General features: G+C 40.4%; 1 protein-coding gene across 19 annotated transcripts in view; it reads right to left on the bottom strand.

Moving 5' to 3' along the window:
- CUX1 (cut like homeobox 1) overlaps positions 1-26,926 on the bottom strand; it is a 390,333-nt gene that overhangs the window by 188,591 nt on the left and 174,816 nt on the right. For all 19 annotated transcript variants that reach the window (XM_008166185.4, XM_008166175.4, XM_008166178.4 and 16 more), the window contains 3 exons: positions 15,945-16,082; positions 3,057-3,180; positions 851-927 (listed from right to left, as the gene is read on the bottom strand). In XM_008166185.4, the coding sequence (XP_008164407.2) occupies positions 851-927; positions 3,057-3,180; positions 15,945-16,082 (339 nt within the window). The remainder of the gene's footprint in view (positions 1-850; positions 928-3,056; positions 3,181-15,944; positions 16,083-26,926) is intronic.

The raw sequence follows: 26,926 nt of genomic DNA, 5'->3' as shown, positions 1-26,926 counted from the left end.
TTGAATTGTAAAAGTTTCCAGTTACCATTCTGCTTAATGTAGCTAGACATTATTCATTTCTCATTGCTCCTTCAACTAAAATATTTATTCCAATCAGTCCATGGAGTCAAATTTAAATATCTTGTGTTCACAGGAAAAAGGGAACCCAGTGGGCCCTACCTTAGATGGATTGGCAAACATAACTGTGCAAGGATGAATAGCAAAGTAAATAGCAGGTTGCTTGATGTGAAGCAGAAATAAGGTTCACGTTGAATTCTGACCATTATATATAGCACAGAGTAGGGGTGTGTTAGACCAGAGCGCACTACAATGTGGAAAGGCAAACATGGATGTAGTCAGCAGCTTTGTGGCCTGTTTTAGTTGCAGGAACATTCCAACGACGTATCTACTATACTATACAGGTTTTACCCACTACAGCCACCAATAGTTGGCTAGAGCACAAGTGTGCATTTATTTTACAGATACACAGAGTTTAAGGCCTGAAGGGACCATTAGATCATCTAGACTGATCTGGCCCAGGCCATTAAATTTCACCCAGTTACCGCTATACTGAGCCCAATAATTTGGATTAGACAACAGCATTTCAATCTTCAGGGGACTAAACTGCTGTGTGCCAGAGGCAGAGAACAGGGGGGGAGATCAAGATGCCACCAATGCTTGAGGCCCCTGGACTAAGAAGCCCAACAGAAGCTTTGATTTGCAGGGCAATTTTTAAGCATTGCTGGATCTTCCCCTGAATCCTAACGTAGACTTGCAAGATCTGGTTCAAGCTCAGTCCAGATTTCCTTTCATTGTATTTATCCTACCACCAGCCTGGCCATTGGTATAGATCACAACAGCAATGCCAAACCTGTTTGTAAAGCTTGAACTTTGTGTTCGGCCTCCTCCAGCTTCGAGGCTGTCGACATCTGTGTTTCTTGCAACTTTCTGAAAAAGAAAAAAGGAGAGATGAAAATGGACCTGGTGATCTTGTTTACCAACTTAATTGTATTTTGCAATTTTGAGAAAGACAGAGATTAACCAGCTCAACTGTAATCAGGCAAATGACAACACCATGTATACTACAAGATACCACAATGGGAACCATAAGCCAATTTCTCACTGGAATGCTGTGCATATTTTGGAGTCCCGGTTATTAAAATTTTAACAGTGTAGCTACTTCAAAATGTAAGCTGTGAACAGAATACAAGAGTTGACTGCTATCTAAATGATATCTTTAGTGGAAGGTTTTCCGTAGCATAATTTGTTTTGGAAATGTCACAGACATTAAGAAAATTGTTACCACGCACCCGCTGTTGTACAAAGTTAGCATAAGAAGAATGATACATTTCCATTTTTTGGTCATAATGAAGGAATTTGTTGCTATAAATGATATCCTCAATAGATCTGACAGCTGTTTCATCATAATTGCAATGGATTCTAGATGCAATAACAGTATTAACCACCCTCTAAAAAAACTATGCACATTTCAAAACAAATATTACAATGTTATTTCCTATATAACAGGATCAGACCTTTCAATATGCTCGCCTTTCTTATGTCCATAAGCAATGTCCCCTTGTTTGTGTCAGTTACAGCACACGCTTTCATGTCACTTGGCCATACAATCACCAGACTCTTTGCTAAAGGCCAGACTTATAAAGCCTACACTAGGCATAGAGTTGCTGTGACATCCTTCTGTAGACTTTTAGCTAGTGTGCAGATTTTAAATAGTAATGATAGTGCATAAAGTGCCCAGCATCCTAAATGTCTCCCTGGGGAACATGTTTAAAAAAAAAATCCTATTCAGACAAAATCAACCAAAACTTTCTAACTGTCACAGATCTTGAGTATTACTTTGTATGTTTACGTATTCTCTGATACAGTAATTTTGAACCAGACAATACATTTTCTTTTCTATCAAACTTATTAACAAGTATCTATGGCAAGAAACTCAGGTCGAAATTCTTTTTTTTCCCCACATTAAACTATATAATTTTAGGTTGTGTTTTGTAGTCAAAAAGCACCTCTTTAACACATACCCTTTTCTGTAATTAACCTTCCATTGAACTGTCATTACTCTGTGTGTGTGTGTGTGTGTGTGTGTGTGTGTGTGTAAGTAAACTGGATTTGATAGAAACAAGAAACTTTGGTCCTATTATACAACAAAAAGTAACTATAAAATATTGATTTTTAAAAAGTATGTCCCAGTTCACATGTAGCTTCATCCCACTCATACCTTAATTTAAATGATCAATCCAACCACCCACACAAGCAGCCTAGGAAAATGGTCTGCCTTGAAGTATGTACTGAAGATTCGCAGATCCAGCCACTGTTGGACTAAGTGAGGGGTACCTAAGTTGAGGGTTCATCACTGGAAAACAACCTGTGAACACTCTCTTCTATAATATACAGTCTAACTTCCCTGACAGGTAATCTCAATTATAGAAAAGGTTTTTAGTTAGATATTGCTAGCTTTTGAAAAATTGGAAATGCTTCCAAGTTTGCTTTAAAAAAAAAATCAATAATTAAGTGAGAAATTAATTACATATTATTTTGAGATATAGGAGCATGCAACCTCTCTTCAAAATTAAGTTCTGAGTGAGATACACAGAGTTCTGCCTCACTGCCAGATTCCTGTTACCATGCAAGTAGGTATCCATATTGCTGGATACAATATTTCCTCAGAAAATGCTCTGTGTTGAACTGATGTACAATGGTACTGTGACACACAAGACTGACTGAATTACATTGTCAACTAATGGAGAAAGATTAGCGTCACAAAGGACAATCCAACTAATGAAGAATAAAAGTAGGTTTGCACTCTTCTGAAAGTAACATCCCAAATACATCAGTGCAGTGAAGTAACAATCTGTCCTTGTTTCACTTATTCACTTGCACAATTGTCTTTCTGTGTAAAACTGAGTATCAAATGATTCTGTGTCAAACAAATCACTAGAATGATTCAATGTATGAGCTGTCTCAATGAACTGAAGGAAGGACCCTAGTTGGGAAGATTAAGCAGAAAAATATGATTTCCTTCCCTCCATACAACACCTACACGCACAAACACTCACCTCTCCTTCTCTGCAAAGTCATTTTGTAATTTTTGTTCTTTTTCAAGAGCTATATTCTCTGCTTGGTTCTTCAGGGTCTGTTCATATTCTCTGATTTTCTCTTTAAGCGCTTTTATTGTAACCTCTACAGAAAAACAATAGGCAAAGAATGAGTTTACACAGCTCCATGTGGCTACAAGAATACAAGGCTTTCTTTACCCTGTAGGCTCAGTGTGTTTTAAACTTTAGCTCTTCAACTCTGACACAAAATCAATGGATACGAGTCCCTTCAGAAACCTTTTACTCCCTAAATGCTAAATTGAACTTTAAACGTTTAGGTTGAGAAGGATCAATGGATTTTGCTGGGAAGCAGAGCTACGGTTTCTATAACATGACTGAAAAAAATCAATTGTAAAATATAATATCACCTTATTAACTAGTCTCAAATTAGCTCTCTACTGAGTGGAGATAAATAAAGTTCCACTGTGGGTTTAAGTATGAATTTACACAAATAGTTCATTCATATTATTGTGCTCATGTAAAAAGAAGCAGTTTTAATATGGCTCTTGTACAGATTCAATCTTTCAGAAATAGAACACACACCAGCTTCAAAACTGATGAAAAATATGGCAATTAGGATTTAACTGCTGTGTTAACACATAGATCAGATTTAATAGACAAACTGGAAACCTTTAGATTTTTGTTACAGTAACTGACATTTGGCACGGAGACTCCCACTCCACCCATCTCTAAGGGCAGAATTCTTTACGCCTTAAGGCTTACAACAAGAAAGCAAGACACGGACCAAGACAAGTGTGCTTTGCAACAAAAAGGGGGTCTGGAAAGAAATCATATTTAGAGAAGACTCGTAAGCTGGAGTTACTTTGATGCTGCCAGGGAGAGATGTAGCACTCCAAGAAGTTACATTATTTGGAATATTGGTGGAAGGAGAAAAATATTACCAGGTACAAAAAAACTGTCCATAAACAAGTTGGAAAGACAAATGCCACTATAAAAATTAAAGCTTACAGATTGAAATTGATCTAACTTATACCATGTAAAATTAGGTCAATGGAATTTTGTTATTATAAAACCAGAATAAGTGAGATCAGAATCTTGGTGTAGGGAGCACAGAGGGAAAAGTCAGAGCCATTTTGACCAACTAATAAGGAAGAATTGAAATGATAACAAATGCACATAACCAACCACCTGCTTTTGACTAAATAGGACAGTACTTTTAGACATTTTAAAAAAATCAACTGAGACTCATTAAATCATATCATGGCATGGTGTCCCTTTTTGCCATATCAATCAATCAATCAATCATATTCTTGAAAATCCAAGGGAAAATTCTTCCTTCAGACCTGCAAAGTAGATCTGAACACTGATATTTTCTTTGATGTGCAGAGTTGGTATTTGCCACTTGGACTGGAGAGAATTTTGCCCTAAATATTTTCATCACTAAAATGTAAGAAAACAAAATGAACTAAGTAATATAGAGAACTTAATTCAGCACTGGAATGAGTAAGTGCAATTCTACTAAGGACCATGAGAGCTATTTCTGCTTGCACCCTGAAACTTTAAAAGAAAAAAAAGTACTAAAATGCCTGATTCATTCAAAGCTACATAGATGTGAAGAAGTACCAGTAAAGGGTCATGATTTAGGCCCAAACCCTGTTCACACCTATGCTCACTTGAATAGTTCCAGTGAAGTCAATGGAATTACCCCACTCCAGAAAGTAAGCACCTACTATATAATCTGAGCTGGCTAAAACTCAATAAGCAATTACAGAAATACCACTTCTGGGGGATGGCATTTACAGGAACAAGAGAGTTTTGCGAGGGAGTTCTCCAGGTTAAGGAGGAGAGATACGTTATCCTTGGGTGAGTTTCTCAATTTGTTTGTTTTTGTCTGCTTGCTTCCTTGCCATGTGCTTGGTAGATTGACAAATATAGTGTGGTCTGTTTTGGGGGCTGTGTGCTGAGCCAAGCAGCCTACTAATGAGCCTCTAGCCTGCTATCCTTTGAACCCTAACCCCTCTAGAATCCCTTGACAAGGGGGCAGGGCTAACTCAAGGAGAACAGGAGTTTAAAAAGCCAGCTCCTAAGTGATCAGAGGAGCTAGTGAACAGAAGCAGCAAATGGGAGTTTTGCAAGGGAGACCGACAGGCAGATTCAATCAGAAAACATACTCTAAACTTAGACCAATAACTCCCCTCCCTCCCCCCCGAAAAAAGCAATCCTCCAACTAAACAAAACCAAAACACACACACACAAACCCCCCCCTGCAAGAGTAAAAATAATGCAGGCAGAAATCCAGGAGCAGATTAGGGGCGATCTAGTTTATTACACTGAATGTGGCATGTTCAATTATCTGCCTTGTGGGCAGGTGGCATGTGTGCGCATGCAGTGCAAGCAACTCTTGACCTCCAATAGATACAGTACAGGCTGTAGAGGCCAGAGTGGCTGAACTGGAAGAGCTAAGGGAAACAGAAACATAGACAAGACTTTCAGGCACACAACAGAGTGGTCCCACCCCCAATCTGACAGCCTCTGTACTGTTAAGGAAGATGAAAATCTCAGGTAAGGAGTGCATAAGGCTGGAGCAGAAGGAAACAATCCTATCGTTGGGACCCTCCTTCCAGATTATGTAATGGTATCCTCTCACACTGAGGATATCCCTCCAGGGCAGGGAACAATTATTAGAAAGAGACAGGTAATAGTGATAGGGATTTGATTATCAGAAGAGAAGGTTACTCACCTTGTGCAATAACTGAGGTTCTTCGAGATGGTTGTCCCTGTGGGTGCTCCACTTTACGTGTCCTGACACACTGCGCTTGTAGTTGCAGATTTGTGATAGCAGTGCCTGGTTGGGCCATGCACGCAACATTGCCATCTTCCACAGTTTTGAGCCGTAACATAGTGGTGTGCAACCAACCATTCCTCAGTTCCTTCTCTACCTCAGAGAATCGATTTTAAACTCCAAAGTAGAGGGGTAAAGGAGGAGGGTAATGGAGCACCCACAGGGACAACCATCTTGAAGAACCTCAGTTGCTGCACAAGGTGAGTAACCTTCTCTTCTTCGAGGAATGTCCCTGTGGGTGCTCCACTTTAGGTGACTGTTAAGCAGTGCCCCTCAGTGGAAGGGAGGGGCTTCGGAGTTGCTGTAGCAATGATGAATAGCACCATGAGTCCAAAGCGAGCATCCAGTGCTTATTGTTGTTCAATGGCATAGTGTTTTGTGAATGTAGGGGCTGATGCCCAAGTTGCTGCTTTACAAATGTGAATGATAGGTACATTATTGAGGAAGGCTACTGATTTTGAAAGTACTCTAGTCAAATGCGTACGGATGCCCTTTGGGACTGGTAGATGAAAGTTTTCATAACACAGATTCTTCCTGATCTCCATCTTGATAGTTTCTCACTTTGATTGTTCCATTATTGAGACAAATAGTCTTGTAGATTTTCTGAATGGTTTTGTTGCGTTAATGTAGAAAGCAAGAACTCTGCAAAAGTCTAGTGTGTGGAATGATTCTTCCCTTTCATCTGCATGCGGTTTTGGAAAAAATACAAGTAGATAAGTTGATTAAGGTGAAATGGGGGGGTGACTTCGGGTAAGAATGTGGGATGTGGTCTTAAGGCGACCTTGTCCTTAAAAAAAGTTGTGTATGGGGGCTGTGCCATTAACGCCCCTGGTTCTCCCACACGTTTGGCAGACGTAATGGCGATAAGGAAAGCCACCTTCATTGATAAATGTAGCACCAAATATGTCACCAGGAATTCAAATGGTTAACCCATGAGTGTGCGCGTAAGATGAGGTTGAGGTCACGCATTGGCGGGGGGAGTTGTAACTGTGGGGTATGTGTTCTCAATACCCTTAAGAAAGCGTTTAGTCATCAAGTGGGCAAATATAGAGCTCCTCTCCATTTTGTCGTGTAAAGAGGTGATAACTGCTAAGTGTTCCTTGATGGAGCTTCTGGAAAGCCCCGATTTTTTAAGTTCGAGTATGTAGTCCAAGACCCTCGGTAGAGGGGAAGATGTTGGTAGGATGTTTTTATCCTGGCACCATTTCCACTTGTAGACATAAGTCCCTTCTTGTAGTGGGATTGCAACTGTTGAGCAATACTCCTCTCAGCCATGAAGTAACCAAGCCTTGAGGTGGAGAACTGCGAGGTTGAGATGGCGGATGTGACCCGTGTCCTGAGTTAGAAGGTGAGGTACTAAGGGAGGGCTGAAGGTGGGCGTGTTGCCATTCGTAGAAGGTATGGGAACCATTTTTGTGAGGTCCATGTAGGCACTATTAGGATTGCCTTGGATTTGTCTCTCTTGATCTTGTGTATGACCCAATTTAAAAGTGGGGTCGGTGGGAATGCATACATCAGTGGTGCATCCCATTTGATAAGGAGAGTGTCCCCCAGAGAGCGGGGGTCCCAGTCCCACATTGCAGCAATATTGCGGGCATTTGGGGTTCAGCGCTGTTGCAAATAGTCTATGGTAGGGAATCACCATAGGCTGAATATCGTATGTAGAATTCTGGGATCCATTTCCCATTTGGGAGTCTGTGCAAAGTCTCTGCTTAGGATGTCCACTGTTGTGTTTCGGCACCCTGGAAGGTAAGATGCTGATATGTGGATGTTATTGTTGATGCACCGATTCCAGCCCTGTATTTCCTCTGTGCATAGGGATTGTGATCATGCACCCCCTTGGCAGTTTATGTAGATCATGCTACATTGTCCGTAAGGATCCTGAAGTTTTTGTTTTTGATAAGAGATAGAAAGTGGTTGTATGCATTGCGAACTGCCCTGAATTCTAACAGGTTTATATGTAGTATGGACGCTGATGGGACCATCGGCCCTGGACGGTATTGTTTAATAAATGTGCTCCTCATCCTATCAGAGAGGCGTCCGTAGTGACTGTCATCGTTGGAGTTCTTGTTAGGAATGGGACTCCTGGGTAGACATTTGTTGGTTGTGTCCACCAGTCGAGCGTGTCCTTTGCCTTGCCTGGCATCGTGAGATGTCTGTTTAGGCTGTGCCTGCGTGGGATGTACACTGTTCAATGCCAGGATTGTAGGCATCTCATGTGAAGCCTGGCGTGCTCAACAACAAATGCCATTGCTGCCATGTGTCCCAGTTGATGGAGACATGTTCTGGCAGATATTTGTGGACTGTCCTTTACCGCTGAAATTAAGTTGATGAGCATGGTAAAGTGTTGTTGAGGTAGTGTTGCTGTTACGCAGTCGAGATGAGCTCCGAAAATTCCAGTTTCTGGAGGGGAGTCAATGTGGACTTTTGTCTGTTTATCTGCAGACCTAAGTTTGTAAAGAGGGTTGTCGTGTTCTGAGTGATGCCTAATGCTTCGAGCTGGGGTAGTGCTCTTATGAGACAGTCATCCAGATATGGAAATATCATGACTCTGTGACTGCAGAGTGTGCTGCCACTACTGCTAGTACTTTTGAGAACACCTTTGGAGTTGCTGAGAGACTGAAGGGTAATACCTTGTATTGGAAGTGTTGTTTCCCTAGGGTGAACCTCACAAATTTCCTGTATGCGTGATGGATAGTAATGTGAAAATACGCATCCTGGGAGTCGAGGCTGAGAGCCAGTCCCCTTTCTCTAATGCTGGAATTATAGTTGTTAATGTCACCATTTTGAAATGTTGAGTTCTTACAAAATGTGTTTAGTTTTCTTAGGTCCAAAATGGGTTGCCACCCTCTGGTTTCTGTGTTAGAAAATAATGTGAAAAGAACCCTTTTACCTTGTGTTGTGCTGGTACTGGTTCTACTGGTCCTAGTTGCATGAGGTGGTTTATTTCTTATTGCAACAGGTGCTCATGAGAGGGGTCCCTGAAGAGGGATGGGGAAGGGGAGCAGGTGGGTGGGAAGGAGATAAAGTGGATGGAGTAACCATTTTGAATTATTTTCAGAACCCATTTGTCTATGGCAGTGGCTCCCAAACTTCAACCACCTGTGAACCCCTTTCACTAAAATGTCGTGTCTCGTGAACCCCCTCCTAAAAATGAATATTTCCAGGGATTTTCTCCTTTACTTGAATATAAATTATAAAAGCAGTGATTTTGGAAATATACAATTCGTTTTATGACATGATTATTACACATTTATTATTATTTATTATAGTATTTTTATTATATTATGAAATGGCAACACTTCCATGATCTCACTGTCATAGCTTGTATCACTTTGAATAAGCCTGTTATAAGACAAGGCTCCTATGTTTCATCAAGGAGTATGAGATGTGAAACAGCATGAAGGTATTTAAGAAGCCAACTCAAAGAGTTCCTCCTACACAAGCAATCAAGTCTTGAGGAGGCCAGGCAAACAGCGCATGTTACAACAAAGCCTAAACTTGTTCTTCATAATAATTTTAAAAACAATACTAGCTGCCTATTTAATTTTAAAAACAGCAAAAAATATCCACCTCCCTTTCCATTTCTTATAAGGAGTCTTGAAGTTTTAATCTCCTCAGTGTGATAGATATGCTTGCTTTGATCTGCTTAGCTCTTGGAAGTCCAGGGGCTCCGGGCTGCTGGCCCCGTGCTGCCTGGAGTCCTTAGGGACAGCTATGTCCGCCATTAGGGAATTTTTTCCTGAGAACCCCCTGTAACATTTCACGAACCCCAGTTTGGGAACCTCTGGTCTATGGTGACGGTCTTCTAGACCTGGTAGAATGGTAGCAGTTGATCTCCAAATGGGGAGATAAGTTCTGTTTCCAGCATTGGAGAGAGTGTTGGTCTCAAGTCCTCAACCACACCTTCAAAATAGTTGTCTCAAGCTGGATATTTGGGACGTCGAGGGTTGATTTTGCATCTGCCAATGCCTGGAATGTTTTTGTTTGCGGCATTGGTCATATTGTCCGTACGGTTGTGTATAGGAGGATGAACGGAATCTCTGTAATACCTGCCTTCCTTCTTTTTATTTGCAGGTGATTATACCCAGTGATTTTATGAAAAATATTTTATTTGCAGGTGAAAAAATATCCAGTGATTTTAGGGTGGCCCTGGAGTCCTTGAGGGAGTCTTGTCCGCAAATAGTTTCAAGCTTTCAAAGGGCAGGTCTTCCACTGTTGACCGCGGAGATGCACGGACTTCCCTGGGGAGCCATGATGCACGGTGCATGACCACTGATGTTGCAATGGATCTTCTGGCTGGGTCTGTTGAGTCAAGTGAAGCTGTAGCGCCGTGCTGGCAATGAGGTGGCCTTCAGCAATGTTGGCTTTACATTGTTCTTTTTTGTCATCTGGCAATTTTCTGGTAATATTTCTGGTAATATGGTAATGTTATGGTAATAATTATGCATTTGAAGAAGTGGGTTTTTTACCCACAAAAGCTTATGCCTAAATAAATCTGTTAGTCTTTAAGGTGCCACCAGACTCCTCCTTGTTTTTGTGGATACAGACTAACATGGCTACCCCTCGGATATTAATGAACTCTAATCTATCTAACAAGAAAGAGAGGGTGCCGCTGATCGCTCCAACTCAATCTAAAGGTGGTAGAGAAGGAACTGAAGGATGGTTGGCTGCGCACCGCTATGTAACCCCTCGGAATGGTGCAAGAAAGCAACGGTGTGTGCACGGCCCAATTGTTCACTGCTACCACAAATCTCCGATTACAAGCACTGGGCATTAAGACACCTAAAGTGGAGCACCCACAGGGACGCTCCTCAAAGAAAAAACTATAGATAGCTGGGTTTGTGATGACCAGGAGAACCTCATACTAAATTGCCTGTCAGCTGCGAAGGCTGCGGAGCTCACGAGACATCTAGACAGATATATGTGCAGTGCTAGGTAGCAGCTAGTGGTCGTGGTCCATGTAGGTACCAGTGACACAAGGAAAGGCAGGCAAGAGATCCCAGAGGCCAAATGTAGGCTGCTAGGTAAGGGATTAAAGTCCAGGACCTCTGAAATGCTTTCAGTTCCATGTGCAGGGCCAGAAAGAGAGGCAGAACTGCAAGGTCTCAATGCATAGATGAGATGACTGTGTAGGGAGGAGGGTCGTAGGAGTATTACAAGCTGGGGAACCTTTTGGGAAAGGAGGAACCTATATAGGAAGGACAGGCTCTACCTAAACCAAAATGGAACCATACTGCTGGAAGTTCCTTCCCTGGAGATTTTCAAAAGGAGACTGGATAGCCATCTATCTTGGATAGTTTTTAGACAACAAATCCTGCATCTTGGCAGGGGGTTAGACTGGATGACCCTTGCAATCCCTTCTATCCCTAAGGTTCTATGATTCTATGGAAAATTAAAAAGTTGTAGAGAATTTTTTTAACTAAGGGCTGGGGAAAGCTGACAGATGCAGAGACTCCCTTAGGGATGAATTTATTAATGGGGGAACTCTATATCCTAGTAAACAGGATACAAAAGAAGTTGGTAAAGTACACGTAGGAGCTAGTGAGGAAGAGTCGAACCCCAAAAAAGAGTCCTATTTAAATACAACAACTAAAGGCAAGCAACTGAATATTGACAAAATGTACAAGTGCTCTTATAAAAATGCTAGATGTCTAAATTTTAAGATGGGTGAACCAGAGTGCCTGGTATTAATCAAGGATAATGATATAATACGCATCGTGGAAACTTGATGGCATGAGGATAATCAGTGGGACACAGTACTGTAATACAATGGTACAAAATATATAGGAATGACAGAGTAGGTCATGCTGGTGGAAGAGTGGCACTATATGTGAAAGAAAGCATAAAGTCAAATAAAAGTAAAACCCTTAAATGAATCAAACTGTACCATAAAATCTTTATTGATAGAAATTCCATGCTTGAACCATAAGAGCATAGCAGTAGGAATATACTACCAACCACCTGACCAGAATGGTGACAGCAACTGTGAAATGCTCAGGGAGATTACAGAGATTGAAAAAGCAGATGCAGCGATAATAATGGAGGATTTCAAGTATCCTCAAACTGACTGGGGTATGTGTCAGCTCAGGAAGGGATGCAGAGAGAAAATTCTAGACACCACAGATGCTGCTGGTGGAACCCACAAAGGGAGAGGTAATTCCTGATTTAGTCCTAAATGGATCACAGGATCCAGTCCAAGAGATGACCTGCTCCGTAACAGCAACCACAATATAATTACATGTAACATCCTTGTAAGGGGCAAAATGCCAAAAGAAACCCATCACAGCAGCATTTCACTTCAAAAAGGGGAAGTACATAAAAATGAGGAAGCTAGTTAAACAGAAATTAAGGAATAGTCACAAGGTGAAATGCCTGCCAACTGCATGGAGACTGAAAACTGCAAAATAGAGGCTCAAACTAAATGAACATCTCAAACCAAACCAAAAAGACCAAAAATATGCCACAATGGCTAACCAGAATAAAGGAGGCAGTTAGAAGCAAAAAGACATCCTTTAAAAATTGGAAGTCTAATTCTAGTGGGGAATATAGAAAGAAGCAATCAAGTGTAAAAGTACAGGAAGGCAGGCCAAGAAAGAATCTGAAGACCAACTAAGCTAAGGACACAAAAACTAACAGCAAAAAATGTTTAAGTACATCAGAAACAGGAAGCCTAAACAGTCAGTGGTGCTACTGGATAATTGAGGTGCTAAAGGAGCAATCAAGGAAGACAAAGCTAAATGAATTCTTTGCACCGGTCTTCACTGCAGAGGATGTAGGGGAGATCCCCACACCCGAGTCATTCTTTTTAGGTGACAAAGCTGAGGAACTGTCCCAGACAGAGGTGACAATAACGGTGGTTTTGGAACAAACTGATAAATTAAACAGGATTAAGGCACCAGGACTAGATAGTATTCACCCAAGAATCCCGAATAAGCCTCTATACCAGATGACTGGAGGATAGCTAATGTAATGCCTATTTTTAAAAAAGGATCCAGAGAAGATCCTGCAGATTACAGGCTGGTAAGTACCAAGTAAATTGGTTGAAACTATAATAAAAAGAATAAATTTATTAGATACATAGATAAATATGATATGTTGGGAAGAGTCAACAGGCATGTGAACAAGGGTGATCCATTCGATATAGTGTTGTTGGACTTTCAGAAAGCCTTTGACAAGGTCCCACACCAAGGCTCTCAAGCAAAGTAGGGAGTCATGGGATAAGAGAAAAGATCCTCTAATGGATCAGTAACTGATTAAAAGATAGGAAACAAAGGGGGGTAGGAATAAATTGTCAGTTTTCACAATAGAGAGAGTTCCCCAAGTATCTGTATTGGGACCTGTGCTGATCAACATATTCATAAATAGAACAGGAGTACTTGTGGCACCTTAGAGATTAACAAATTTATTAGAGCATAAGCTTTCGTGGACTACAGCCCACTTCTTCAAATATTCATAAATGAACTTTAAAAGGGGGTGAACAGTGACGTGACAAAATTGGCAGACAATACAAAATTACTCAAATTAGTTAAGTACTAAGCTGACTGCAAAGAGTTACAAATGGATCTCACTAAACTAAGGGACTGGATGACAAAATAGCAGATGAAATTCATAGTTGATAAATGCAAGTAATGTATATTGGAAAACATGGTCCCAACTATACATACAAAATAATGGGGTCTAAATTAGCCGTTACCATTTAAGAAAGATCTTGGAGTCATTGTGGATAGTTCTCTGAAAACATCCACTCAATGTGCAGCAGCAGTCAAAAAAGTTAACAGAATATTAGAAACCATTAGGAAAGGGATAAATAAGACGACAGAATGCCACTATACAAGTCCAACGATACTGTGTGCAGTTCTGGTCACCCTATCTCAAAAACAGATCATAGAAGATTATGGTTAGAAGAGACCTCAGGAGGTCATCTAGTCCAACCCCCTGCTCAAAGCAGGACCAACCCCAACTAAAATCATCCCAGCCAGGACTTTGTCAAGCCAGCAAAGACCTCTAAGGATGGAGATTCCACCACCTCCCTAGGTAACCCATCTTAGAGTTGGACTAAAGGGGGACATGAGAGAGGTCTATAAAATCATGAATGGTATGGAGAAAGTGAATAGGGAAGTGTTATTTACCCCTTCACATAACACAAGAACTAGAGGTCACTAGATGAAATTAATAGGCAGCAGGTTTAAAACAAAGAAATGTCAATATTATTTCATATAATGCACAATTAACCTTTGGAACTCATTACCATGGGATATTGTGAAGGCCAAAAGTATAAATGGCTTAAAAAAAGATCCATCAATGGCTATTATAGCCAAGAAGGTAAGGGATGCAATCCCATGCTCCAGGTATCCCTAAACCTCCAACGGACAAAAACCTTCAGGCACAGATCATGGTCAGAGACAGGATACTGGGCTAGATGGACCATTGGTCTGACCCAGTATGGCCATTCTTATGTTTTTAACTTCATTTAACACCATGTACAACCCATCTATGGAGAGAAATCAAACCACCCTCAACTACTAACAGGACTCTGCAGGTCATTCCTAACACCTTCAGACCATTTCTATTTAAAGTATGGCATAGAACTGCAATTCCAGAGTGAAACACTGATCAAAGAAGATTTGGTACATGAATGAAATAAATACATATAGCATAAAAAAGCCATTCATAATAAATGCAAATTTTGTAGTTGCATTAAAGGGCCCAGTCCGGCAAGGTGCCCACTTCCCTCAGCTCCCATTGGTTTCAAGATCACAAGCTCTTCATGACATGTCCTTCTACATGTTTGCATGACATTTAACATAATGGGCCTTGATCCTGACTGAAGTATTTAAGTATTGCTCCTGTCAAAATAAATAATTAAATAAATAAAAAGCAAACAACCGTAGTTGAATGTCCTTTACCCTTTCCAAGATCAGGCCACAAGCTCCTACACGAAGGTGGTCAAAGTACATGACCAACAGAGTGCCACCAAGTGAACTGTGGTCATGTGTCTACTTTTATCAAATTAGTGCAAATGCCAAATGTAGAGCTCCCAGTATGCAATGTTACATCTGTTGCAGTGCAGTCTGAAGACCTGCATGATGAGGGACCTGCGATCTCAATGGGCCACTCCTTTCATATTAAAGAGAGAGGTGGCTGTAACATGTGCCTTTTGCTGCAATTTAGATGCAGCAAACTATGCCCCAGTAAACTGTCAATGAGACCTCTAGCTGGGCAATGTCTATTCTCCTATGTGGTAGAACAATTTGCTGCTAGTGTAACTCAGAATTGTATATTTACAAGGAAACCACAAGTTGTGTGTAAAAGGAAAAAGGTTTAGAGTGAGCATATTTTGTTTCCTGGTGCAGGAAGCATGTTTTTCTGAAAGGCAAGAAAGCTTGGGTATTTTCAGAGACAGCAGGTTTTTGCACCTTAGATAATGGTCTTTTCATGTACCATGGTCACCTTAAAAAACTTGCCAACTGCCATAAAAACTGAAACATTACCTCAGTATTTGCACTATTACCTGGCATTCCCTACAGTAATTATACAGAATGCTGCAAGTACTAAGATTATTTTATTAATTTATCTGAGGAAAAATTGAGCAGAGAAGATATACTTTTTTAAAAAACAAAATAAAGTTATTAACAAATAGTGGATTAAAAAAATACTTGTTTGGCCTTAGACCAGTCTTACTATAATCTCAGTATTTAATGACTGCTATGTAACTTCAGTTTGCTAGCTGGATCACTAATAGGTAGTGCTGAAGGCAACAACAGAATGCTTAAAAGAAGAATGCCCAGCTATTACATGATACTGTAGGAAAAGTTCTAAAGGAAATCCTATTGGTCCCGTCAAAGTAAAATAGTCATATGCAGACATTTAAATTTCAAAGTGGCTATAAGCATGCAATAGTCTTTCTTTCTTTATTAAATACCAATATATCTGCACACACTAATTTTATGAAATACAATTAGGGCTAATCCTAACATTCTTCAAACTGCTTCAAACTATTAGAATTACAATCTGAGAGAAAGAGTACCATTTTTCCCACCTACCTTGATTTTTCACTTCAGCAAATTCCTTGTTGTATTCCTCTAGAGTTTCCCTAAGTTTCTGGTTCTCTGTTTCAATATCATGCATTCGCTGGACTTTCAGCTGAAGCTGCTGTCCTAGATCCAGAGCTGGAACTGGATCTAAATAATAAAAAGACAACAGCAACACCGCTGCAGCTTTAGTAGCTCAGAATCTTGAAATTCTTTGTGGAAGAATTCTCCTTCTTCCTTAGTTAAAATGACATTCAAATGGTCATATGCAGTGGTGTTGTAGTAAGGTCTAGGTCTGATTTACTTTCCTCTACTTCCCCGTGTGTTTTTTGAAAATTATATACAATTCTTTATATTTAGGATCTCCATTATTTTCTAAATGATGAACAGTATTTTTTTCAAGTGACACAGTATTTTGACAGCATCTTTAAAATGACACAGACTAACGAGACATGAAAGTCTCGAGATCCAATCTATTTTCATGAAAAAGACATTAATGTACAAGATGTTTTGTTGTTCTTTTGTTGAGTAAAAGCAACAAAAAATATATTAAATACTGATTAATGGAGTCCTTTAAATACCTCCCCTTTCAAAGAACCATACTTTTGAATAAGCTTGTACCTTACCATAAGGCCCTCAGCCATAAAGCACAAACAAGTACAGCTGTGGGGATCTGTGAAAGATCTGTTATTTGATATCAGAAACTCTTGTGTGAATACGATTACAAACCTTTGGCTCATTTCCTATCAGTGACATTTACTAGTAAACAACTGATGCGAACGCTAATCAAAATTAATTCTGCTAATCGGAAATTTTATGGTATTTATTCTCTATTTTTCTTACACAAATTAAATACAAATTTGAAACACTTTATGTTCTCCTACTGACAATTCTATCATTTTCTATTCTGCTAAAAAAAAAAAAACCTGTTACAATACACCTGCCATGTATGGACAGAGAATTTATTCTGGGATCTCAGCTTCCCAGTCAGTGTAGGAAAATGTTGGAGTCCAATGGGCTTATAAAAATTATTGAATGCATTTCTATTATGGGCGCCAGCATCACTTGTGAAATGGCTGCAAAGATTTAGTCTCCTGTTGAGGAATGCTAAACACTAAACTCAGTGGATCAACAACAGTATATATTAGGGAGTTCACTTAATTTTCAAACACCGTAGTCATTAATTTTTCAGACCACCCTCAGTCTCTGGAAACATAATAAGTCTATTGTACCTCTGTTAACACATTAAGCATGAGCTTGTGCGTTTTTCAATATGCCAGCGTTGTTTCACAGTTTATAAAAGAACAGTGCTGGGTTATGTTGAACTCAGAGACATCATAAGTAGCAGTATACTGCATTTTGTTATTTAGTTCAACAGCTTATGACATTACCTTCTTCATAATATAAAATCTAGGCTGCTTGTCATCTGTTCTCTGTACATACATACATAGTTTATGACTACATAGATTTTTCATTTATGTTTTTAGGCCAAATACTTTTCATTATTATTATCTCTATTAAAATATTTATAATAAATCAAATTTAAAATGTTATTGTGGCAGGTGCAGGGGGCCTGGGTAAGGAATTATACATAAAGTTGAAGTTATAGCAGCACTGAGAAGTCCCTACAATATTTATACACATTCCAATTAGGGTGCAGGCTGTCATAACATGAGCCTTCTCCCATGCAGCCAAAACAACCATTACTTAGAATGACCATTTTGTCACATTTCTTCAGTCCAGTGTTTCTCCAGCAGAGCCTGTCCAGCATTTTGGACTATTGATCATAAAGAAAGACTGGATGGTGTCAGTCTATTTGATTTAGGGCTATAATACAAACTTTAAATAAAAAAAATATATCAAATGAGGACCTAAAACTTTATCCATGATATTTCTATAAAATATTAACAACGTTTGTGCTAGCAGGCTTAAAATACCATAGCCAATACAAACTGTATTTATAAGAACCAGTGTTTGTACACTGCCTTCTATCCCCGTGATTTTTAAAAACTTTTTTTTAGTACATTCATTTTAAAAAGCCAGGATACCCACAAGACTAACAGATTTATTTGGGCATAACCTTTTGTTTTCACTCCATGCATCTGAAGAAGTGGGTTTTTTTACCCACGAAAACTTATGCCCAAATAAATCTGTTAGTCTTTAAGGTGCCACCGGACTCCTCGTTGTTTTTGTGGATACAGACTAACACGGCTATCCCTCTAATACTTGGCACCATACAAGACACTGTGTCTGCTCCAAATAAACAATGCTTTTCTAGACTGAAATTAGGAAGGAATTCAAAGACATAAAAATAACATGTGCATTATAAAGTGAATAATGACTAAACCTTTAGTCAAATTTTCAATCCTTGTAAAGCATTATACTGTAAATAAAAATTCATGCAACCTCATAATTATTCATCAGGACATGTATATTTAATTTAGCTCTATTAAAGGTTAATGCTAAAGTAGCAAACAGTCACAGAATGACCAAAATGTAAAAACAGTCTCCCATGCATTACATTTCAAACTTTACTATACCTTAGTTGACCAACTAAAAGCTTGCAGCCTTTGAATATTGTTTTGGGATTTGTAAAAGGCATTGCCGAAGTACCTCTTAGGCTTAATTTATAAACAAAACTAATTACTGCATGACAACATAATGACTATGACTTGCTTTGGCTAGAGAGTCAAACAATTAATTTATGTATGTCAAACCCCAAAGTGCATTTTAAACTTTAGAAATCACAGCTTTTTGGTCTTCTTAATTATCTTCAACACCGTTTAAACTTCACACAAGTATTACTGTGTTCAATGTAAGCACCGCAATCTGAAGTCTTTGATGTGCTATTTTCCTTCTTGATTGGTGTGGGGTTTTGGGGGGAAAAAAATACACAACCAGAACTTGCACATATAAAAGCCTGTCTTTTTATGTTACGCAGATTTCATATAGTTTAATGGGAGATCATTGACATTTGAAGGAACTGAAATGAAATGGTGATAGTATACAGAAAGCAACAAAGACAAGCTTCCAAATAATGGAGTGCTTTTTCTCTAAGCCCCAGTACAGCAAAACCTTGCTAATTAACACTAGTAACTGGAAGACTCACTGTAAATGACGGTTTTGCAAGCTAGAGAATAAGACCCAAATCAAGAGTCTGGTGTCCTGACTGGACAAAGGGCTGACAAGAAGGCAGGGGAAAGAGAGGAAACGCTTAAATCGCTAGTATACAAAAATGCCTACAAATCATTACCACCTGGCATTAGTTAGGTGAGAGGTGAGTTGAGATACCTGCTTTTATGCTAAACCTTTCATTTTATTATGACCTCATCTTCCAACTCCCCATGTCCGTTTTTTCCTGTCTAATCCACCTGTTGCATCCTAACACCAAGACAGAAAAGCATCTTTATTTCTATTTGCATAGTGCCTAGCACAGTGGGGCCCTGATCCTTGACTGAGCGTCAGACATAGCACCATAATAGAAATATTAAATAATAGTCAAAACTATTCTTCTATGCCACTCAAGCCCTGAGGATGGACTAGTGTCCACGGAGCTCACCCTTGCCCTAACCTTTCCATGTGCTGCCCTCTCAGTGTTGCTTCACAATCCCATCCACCCACGTGGCGTATCTGTGTGAATGCACAGGTGTGCAGCATCATATCAAATCCACTACAAATGAGGCTCTGGTCAAGAAGGGGGGAGGGGGGCCTGGATATGCCTCTGAATGAAGAAAGACATGCAAAAAGCAACTGTGTTAACTTTGAACAAATGCAGTGTCGTTTTCCTGGCAGATAATACTTCACAATGTACTAGTTAATGCACACTACTGTATTTTGTTTAAAAAAAAAAAAAGCCAAATTAATATAAGGCCTCATAACCGGAACTGCTGTTAAACCACTTCTGAGAGGGGAAAGAACACCAATTTTTTGGTGGAGTTTATAAATGTGTGGACGAGCCAGGTTGTACTGTGCATATTTTAAGAGCAGGGTTTTAAAGTAAAAGAAAAGTGGATCTCAATAAAAGAATGCACTGCTTTACCAGCCTGAGGTTACATTTCAGCAACTACTATAACTTTTTAACGCTTAGATCAAATGTAAACTCTGTCATAGTATCACAAAGTAAAACTGGACTATCACTGAACAAATGAATTTCCAATTCTCCATGCATTGTACAAGCTGGAAAAAGACACAGATCTTAATAATTCAATATAACTGTTTACACAAAGAGCATTGTGGGTAACGTTGCCCTCCCCTGTCATTAGACAGAAGATGAATGCACCCCCTTGTGAGTGCTGTTCATGCAATGACATCACGCTCCTGCATGCGTTACTTTTCGCCAGGGCACTCTGGGCTAATGTAATCATACGATTACATAATTAACCCAGCTGTCTCATTAAGAAAATCAACTGGAATTCAGGGCATAATTAGTCATACAGCAATTAGCATGCTGATGAGCAACTGATGAAAAGCTGTCTAGATATTGACTATGCTGGGACCACCTTATTTATTTAAAAAGGAAAAGAAAAAAGCACCTCAGCAGAAAAAAAATAAGATCAATTTTAAAGAAGTTAATCTTTAAAAATATCTCTCTGCTAGTACTTGTTTGAAAAGATAGAGAAGTGAAAAAATAGTGAATAGTGAATTTTTTTCTAAATCCTGCAAACAGATTTCAGAAGCAAAAATCAGTTGTGCCCTATTTTATGTAGCTCTTCCCTATTTAAAATTAATTCTTCAATCTGCAAACTAATACAAGACACAGAGACTAATACAAAGCCAGACAGGAAAGGGAAATCCTATCAACTAAGATGGAAAAACTGTCACTGTTTAAATTTACAATTCACACAGTATTGGCCAACCCTTAACTATCCCTGACACTATTAAAAAAATAAAATAAAAATTGAAGACATTTGCATGGCTTGAGGTTTCTTTATAGAAACTGTTTTACGGAGCCTTGAGATTGTACCTGAAATGTGAGAAGTGATGGTTACTTGACTGCTCAGCAAACATAACATTGTCCTAGCCATTTCTGGTATACAGCCGCATTGTTTCTTATATTTAAAACATTCTGTAGGTGGCTAATTGGTATTATGGAAAATGGGAACTCCTAACCACAGAAGGCATGAGTTACAAAGTGCTCCCTAGACTCAACCATAGGGACTGATTCCTGTTTTGCCAACGAGAGAGAATTGGAATGTATGGAATGGAGTATGTTCAACAGGATCAGGACAATGTTCTCTGTGAATTTTAAGTCTCCACACAAAGCTTTTACATCAGCATGACTGGGGACTTAAAATTTCTGCAAGAGTAACATGTGCTAAAACACAGGTCACTATAAATTTCAGATGTGTCTATATATGTTGTAGGATTTAATTTCTTGCCACAGTGGTAGTATTAAAATATTCACACTTGCACCGTTTCTAACAGTAACTAGTAATGTAATACCGGTCTTGAAATGTACAGGAGAAATGAGTGGATTACCTATATGTTGCTAGGACTGGAAAGATGCAAGTCATAAACCTTTAAAAATAATCATAAGCCTCTGATTTCAGAATTTACTGGTGCACTTTTTCAGTGACATACAGGAAAAAGTGTACACAACTCCATACTTAAGAACAGAAAATCAGGTTTCCCATTTTATTTGGTTTAGTAATGAAAATCTGAATAACCTTATAAAAACTTGTTCACCTGATATTTTAGATATGGAGCTTCTGAGGTGATTTTTCAAAACAAAAGTCTGGTCTCTCACCCCACTGCTTCCTCCTCATTACAGGCCTATAACATTGACAACAGTAAGACAGCAAGTTATGAAACACTGCCAGAACTAGTGGCAATTAATATTTTATATAATTGGCAATGTGTTTCCTAAGGTTTGGATCTAAAAATAATTCATCCAATGCACTGTAATTCTTTCAAAGAGACTATTTGTGTTGCCTAAACTATGTCTTAAGTGATGCTTTTTTAGCAATTGTTCTCAAGAAACTCCCACACAAAATGACAAAGCAGTGAAAGAAAACTCCTTAATGTGAGTTTTTTTAAATGTACAATTACAATTAAACGAACAAAAAACCAACACAAAGCCAGTGCACAAGTTCTGCTGTGTCACACTCATTACCACACAGCAAAATGAGTTTTTAAAAATATCACACACACACACCCTGCCCCACCTCATCTTTGCAATGAACATTTGTGGTGGAGGTATTCCTTAGGAATATTGTCTCTGGGTTAGTAAAATGGCAAGGCAATGAGTTGTACAAAGTCTTGATGGAGTAAATGCAAATGATTTCTTGGGAGATCACATGTGAAAATAATCTGAAAACATGTTTTAGAAAAATAATAATTACATAGTAGCTTTTGAATATTCAAATACCTCACAGCATACTTAATTAATTCATTAATTATTCCCCCCAAAATTCAGGGGTAAATTGAAATAGCCTAGAGAGACTGAGGCAAAGATTTCATGCAATAAACTGCAGCTCTCCTCCTCTTCCCCTATGATTCCACTAGCCTAAGGGACAGAAGAGTTATAGCCCTAATTCCATTTTGAAACAAAGCCCATCATCATCTCCGCACTCTTCCCCCCCCCCCCCCCCGTTTTATATAGAACATGAAAAGGTTGTGCTTTAAAACCAGGAATTATACATATTATCTGTTTTTTCCACTGGGCTGAATTATCCCTTATTTTCCCACTTTTACAAAGCGGAGCATTCCCTCCTGACCCCCAAACACACACCACCCATTTAGATTTAAAACAACAGGACACTGCATTTAAAAAAAAAAAAAAAAAATACAGCAGGGACTTTAAGGTGCCCACAAAGAGTGAAGGGAATGTTAGTCTTCATTATCAAAAAATAGTACAAGCCTAAATTCTGCAGGCCTCAGAAAGATTTAAAGCAGTGATACTCAGGCCTCAATGGTTCAAGCGCCAAATTAGCAATCAACATTACCTGAAAGAGCCACAGTAGAGTGAATTTAGAGTTTCATTTACTGTTATATATATAATTCTCACAGCAAAATGACTGACCAAGTATTCTACAATTGGTTAACAACATAGTAAAATATCCTGGTTAATAATTAAATCACATGGTGTTTTAATTTCATGTGCTGCAAAGGGCCCTACGAGCCACTTGCTGCTCCTGACCCTCAATTGGAGTATCACTGCTTTAAAATGCAATAGACCCAACAGGATTCTGCTGCTTGGAGATAGGGTCACAGATCTAGGATGTGGCACCCTGGGAGACTGTTTCTCATGGAGCACCATAGTGCACTGCTCTGTAGCAGCACTCTCCACAGCTTGCAGGAGGAGTGAAGTGTTGTGTGATGGGATGTGGCCAGTTGAACCATAATTGTGTGTATCCTTTAGCCATAAGTTGGTTCCTAGATACCATGGCTGTTCTGTAAAATCTACCTTATCTACCAAACCTAGAATGGCGAGAGCTTCTACTGCAACACTGGCTGCAAAGGTGCTCCAGGCCTGCCTTGAGTTGAGAAGAAACATTTCTTTTTTTGCATTAATGTCCATACAGGTCCAACACAGAGGTTCAGTTAGCTGGATGCATGATTTGCCCAGTGTCCTTTTCTTTCAAAGAAGCTACAAAAATAAACCTTCCCACAATTTTTAAACAAAGTCAGATCTCCACAATTATAAATGAAATAATATTTCACAAACTTTATGAAAATACAATACGGCGTCTGAAAAAGAACTTAATTCACAGGAGGAACAACCACAGTTCAGAATGCTCCAGTTCAATTTCTAATATTCCAGTAGGTTTGCCAACTTTCTACTCGCACAAGACCGAACACCCTTGCCCCGCCCCTGCCCATCCCTCCTCCTAGGCCCCGCTCCTGCCCCTTCTCTGAGGACCTACCCCCCCACTCACTCCATCCCTCTCCCCCCCCCCCACTGCTCCCTCTCCCAACCCTCACCCACTTGCTCATTTTCACCAGGCTGGGGCAGGGGGTTGGGGTGCAGGCTCCGGGATGGGGCCAGGGATGAGGGGTTTGGGGTGCAGAAGGAGGCTCCAGGCTGGGAGGGGTGAGTCAAGGGGTTTGGAGTATAGGAGGGGGCTCCGGGATGAGGCGGGGGTGTTGGGGATGCAGGTTCCAGGGTGGGCCCTGAAATGAAGGGTTCAGGGTGCGAGAGGGGGCTCCAGGCTGGAGTGTGGAGGGGGATAAGTGCTCTGGCTGGGGGTGCAGACTCGGGGGGGGGGGGGGGGGCTGGAGATGAGAAATTTGGGGTGCAGGAGGGGGATCAGGGCTGTGGCAGGCAGTTGTGGTATGGGAGGGGGATGAGGGAGGCAGGCTCCAGGTGGCGCTTATCTCAGGTGTCTCCCGGAAGCAGCGGCATGTCCCCTCTCCAGCTCCTACACGGAGGCATGGCCAGGCAGCTCTGCACACTGCCCTCTCCGCAGGCGCCGCCCCCACAGCTCCCATTGGCCACGGTTCCCGGCCAATGGGAGCTGCAGAGCTGGCACTTGGGGCGGGTGCAGCGTGCGGAGCCCCTAGCTGCCCCTATATATAGGAGCTGAAGGGGGGACCTGCCGCTGCTTCTGTGGGCTGCGCGGAGCCACAGCAGGCAGGGAGCCTGCCTTAGTCCTGCTGTGACGACAAGTGGACTTTTAACGGCCTGGTCAGCATTGCTGACCGGATCCGTCAGGGTCCATTTTTGACAGGGCATTCCGGTCGAAAAGCAGACACCTGGCAACCCTATATTCCAGTAACATCTGAGGAAGTCTGAATTTACTACTTACAGCCTAAGATCAATGCAATGCAAAGTTACAGAAAAGCACTCAAACTCTAATTTCTCCTATTCTGCAACTGTAATAAAATTTGCAGTTCATTTAACCTCAACCTTTCTTCTCCTGAAAAGCATTCAGAATGTATTTTGATAAAAAGCTGGGGCCTTATTTTACTTCAGTCTCACACTGGAGGGAAGAGGGTGCACTATCCTCATCTTCCCTTTCACAAGTAGAATCAAGAATCCTACATCTTGCACTCTGAACACAGAGGAAAACAAAGGAGTCATAGCATTGCCTGCAGCAACGGACATCCTGATAGGGGTAGTAGCAGGGGCGGGGGCAAGCGGGGGAGCGGAGACTGCTGTGGCAACAGTCCCCGGAGCAGCATCTTTCAAAGGGTGCTGCAGTTTTTACTCCCACATGAACCTTCGCACTGCCCCCAGGAATATTCTCTCTCTTTCCCTAAGGCACAATCTTCAAGCCATTGCCAACATCTACATGCACCTTCCCTCTAAACCTTCAAACCTCCACCATACCTAGTGTGTCAATTCCTGATAAGTATGCAATGGAGTTCTTAAAGTGCATGCTTTAGGGATATTTTCCCTATATTATTTCAGTTTTTAGAAAGGTACTTATCCAATTATTAATTCAATAGGAAAAAAGAGAAAATATGTGAACTGGTCTTAAAGTCAGCAAAAAGATGGCCCAAGTCCAAGCCATATATTCAGGTAACAGAAAGAGCTGTAACTAGTGTGAGCTCAGTTTCCAAACATGTGGACACCGAAGTGGGTCTTTTAATGACCATGACTGGTCAGGACTTTGTCTCTCACTTAAAAGACAGTACTTCCAGCAGTGACAGTGTCTCCTAACACCATGCATTGGTGCAGTACAGATACTGGGTGAGATTTTAATGCTGCACTTGTAAGAGGCACATCACCAAACTTGTAGCCCAGAGGGAGAGGGCTAAGGCAGCCTTAAACCACCTTTGCACCCTACCAATCCTGCAACGATCCAATGGGTAGAGCAGCTTCTAGAATACTTTAGACAGCGCTGAAAGGTGTTACGACAGCCTCCCCGGGCTCCCTTATGGGCCGCAGTGCTACTCCTGTGTACGGTGGCCCTGCATCCCTAATGCAACCCTCCCAATCCCAGCTCTGCCCTCTCCCCATCCTCTAGATCAGTGCTTGCAAGCAGGTCTATGGAAGGCAGCCTTATGGCTATCTTCCATAATACCTGTGCTGGGGTTTTCAGAGTCCCTTTATTCTGCTCCAGCCCTTTTACCTGGCATAAAGAAGCTACAACAGGAGCAAGGATCTCGCCCTCAAAGGGGAAGAACCATCTACTGAATCACTAGAACTACTTCCTGAGACCGTGTTCATTTACTACCAGTCACTCATCCAAGTATTAGCCAGGCCTAATCCTGCCTAATTTATTAGCTGTTGAACATTTTAAAAAGTCATTCGCCTTCTCTGTTTAGATAAAGTGTTAGCATATTAAAAAACATGTTTTCAGTTCATCAGTCAGGACCTTGTTGGTGAGTAAGAATCAAATATTTAATTTCAAAACTATTCTTTGTCTCTCGCTTTACAATGAAGTCTGGAAGGGAATAAAATGAGATTGTGACCTAAAGTCTGGGGGCATTAATTCCACGTTTTGCCATCTCTTCCCAGAAGCGTAAAGAATGAACAAGTAAGAGGGTGGTTGGACCACGAACAACTGTGGTTTGGCCTCCTTTTTTCCTGGTATTGTTGATGGTGCCATGCCAGCCTCTGATTATTTCCTTCATAGGATTGAGAAGAAGGGACTTGTAATGAATATGCATATTTATCGCCACTGTCAAATTATCACTAGTGACAGCAAAAACCTAAGCCATTTCATTTTATTACTCTAATATGATTTCATGTGCTTTATTTTATAAAAGGATTATTATTTTGATGCATGTGATTTCTAACAGAAGTTAGGCACCGATTAGAGTTGGCACACTGTAGGCAAATATTGTACAAGTTTCTCACAGGTTTGCCAATGCTGATCACTCCTGATCTTCTATATACTACGCTTCGAAGCCTTAGCATAACTCTGTACTGCACCTGCTCTTTATACAGAATTTTGCCAAATGATTGAAGATCAACCCAATTAGAAGCATTTAGAATGTATTAACTTTTTCAAACATATTTTAGTGTCCCATTTCAGAATCTTTGTAACTTGCTCACTTGGGACCCGATTCACCCTCACTCCCACCTCTTCACTCCTTTTTTAAAG

Source organism: Chrysemys picta, chromosome 19, assembly GCF_011386835.1.
Source record: "Chrysemys picta bellii isolate R12L10 chromosome 19, ASM1138683v2, whole genome shotgun sequence".
NCBI lineage: Eukaryota > Metazoa > Chordata > Testudines > Emydidae > Chrysemys > Chrysemys picta.
This window is presented reverse-complemented; position numbering and strand designations above follow the sequence as displayed.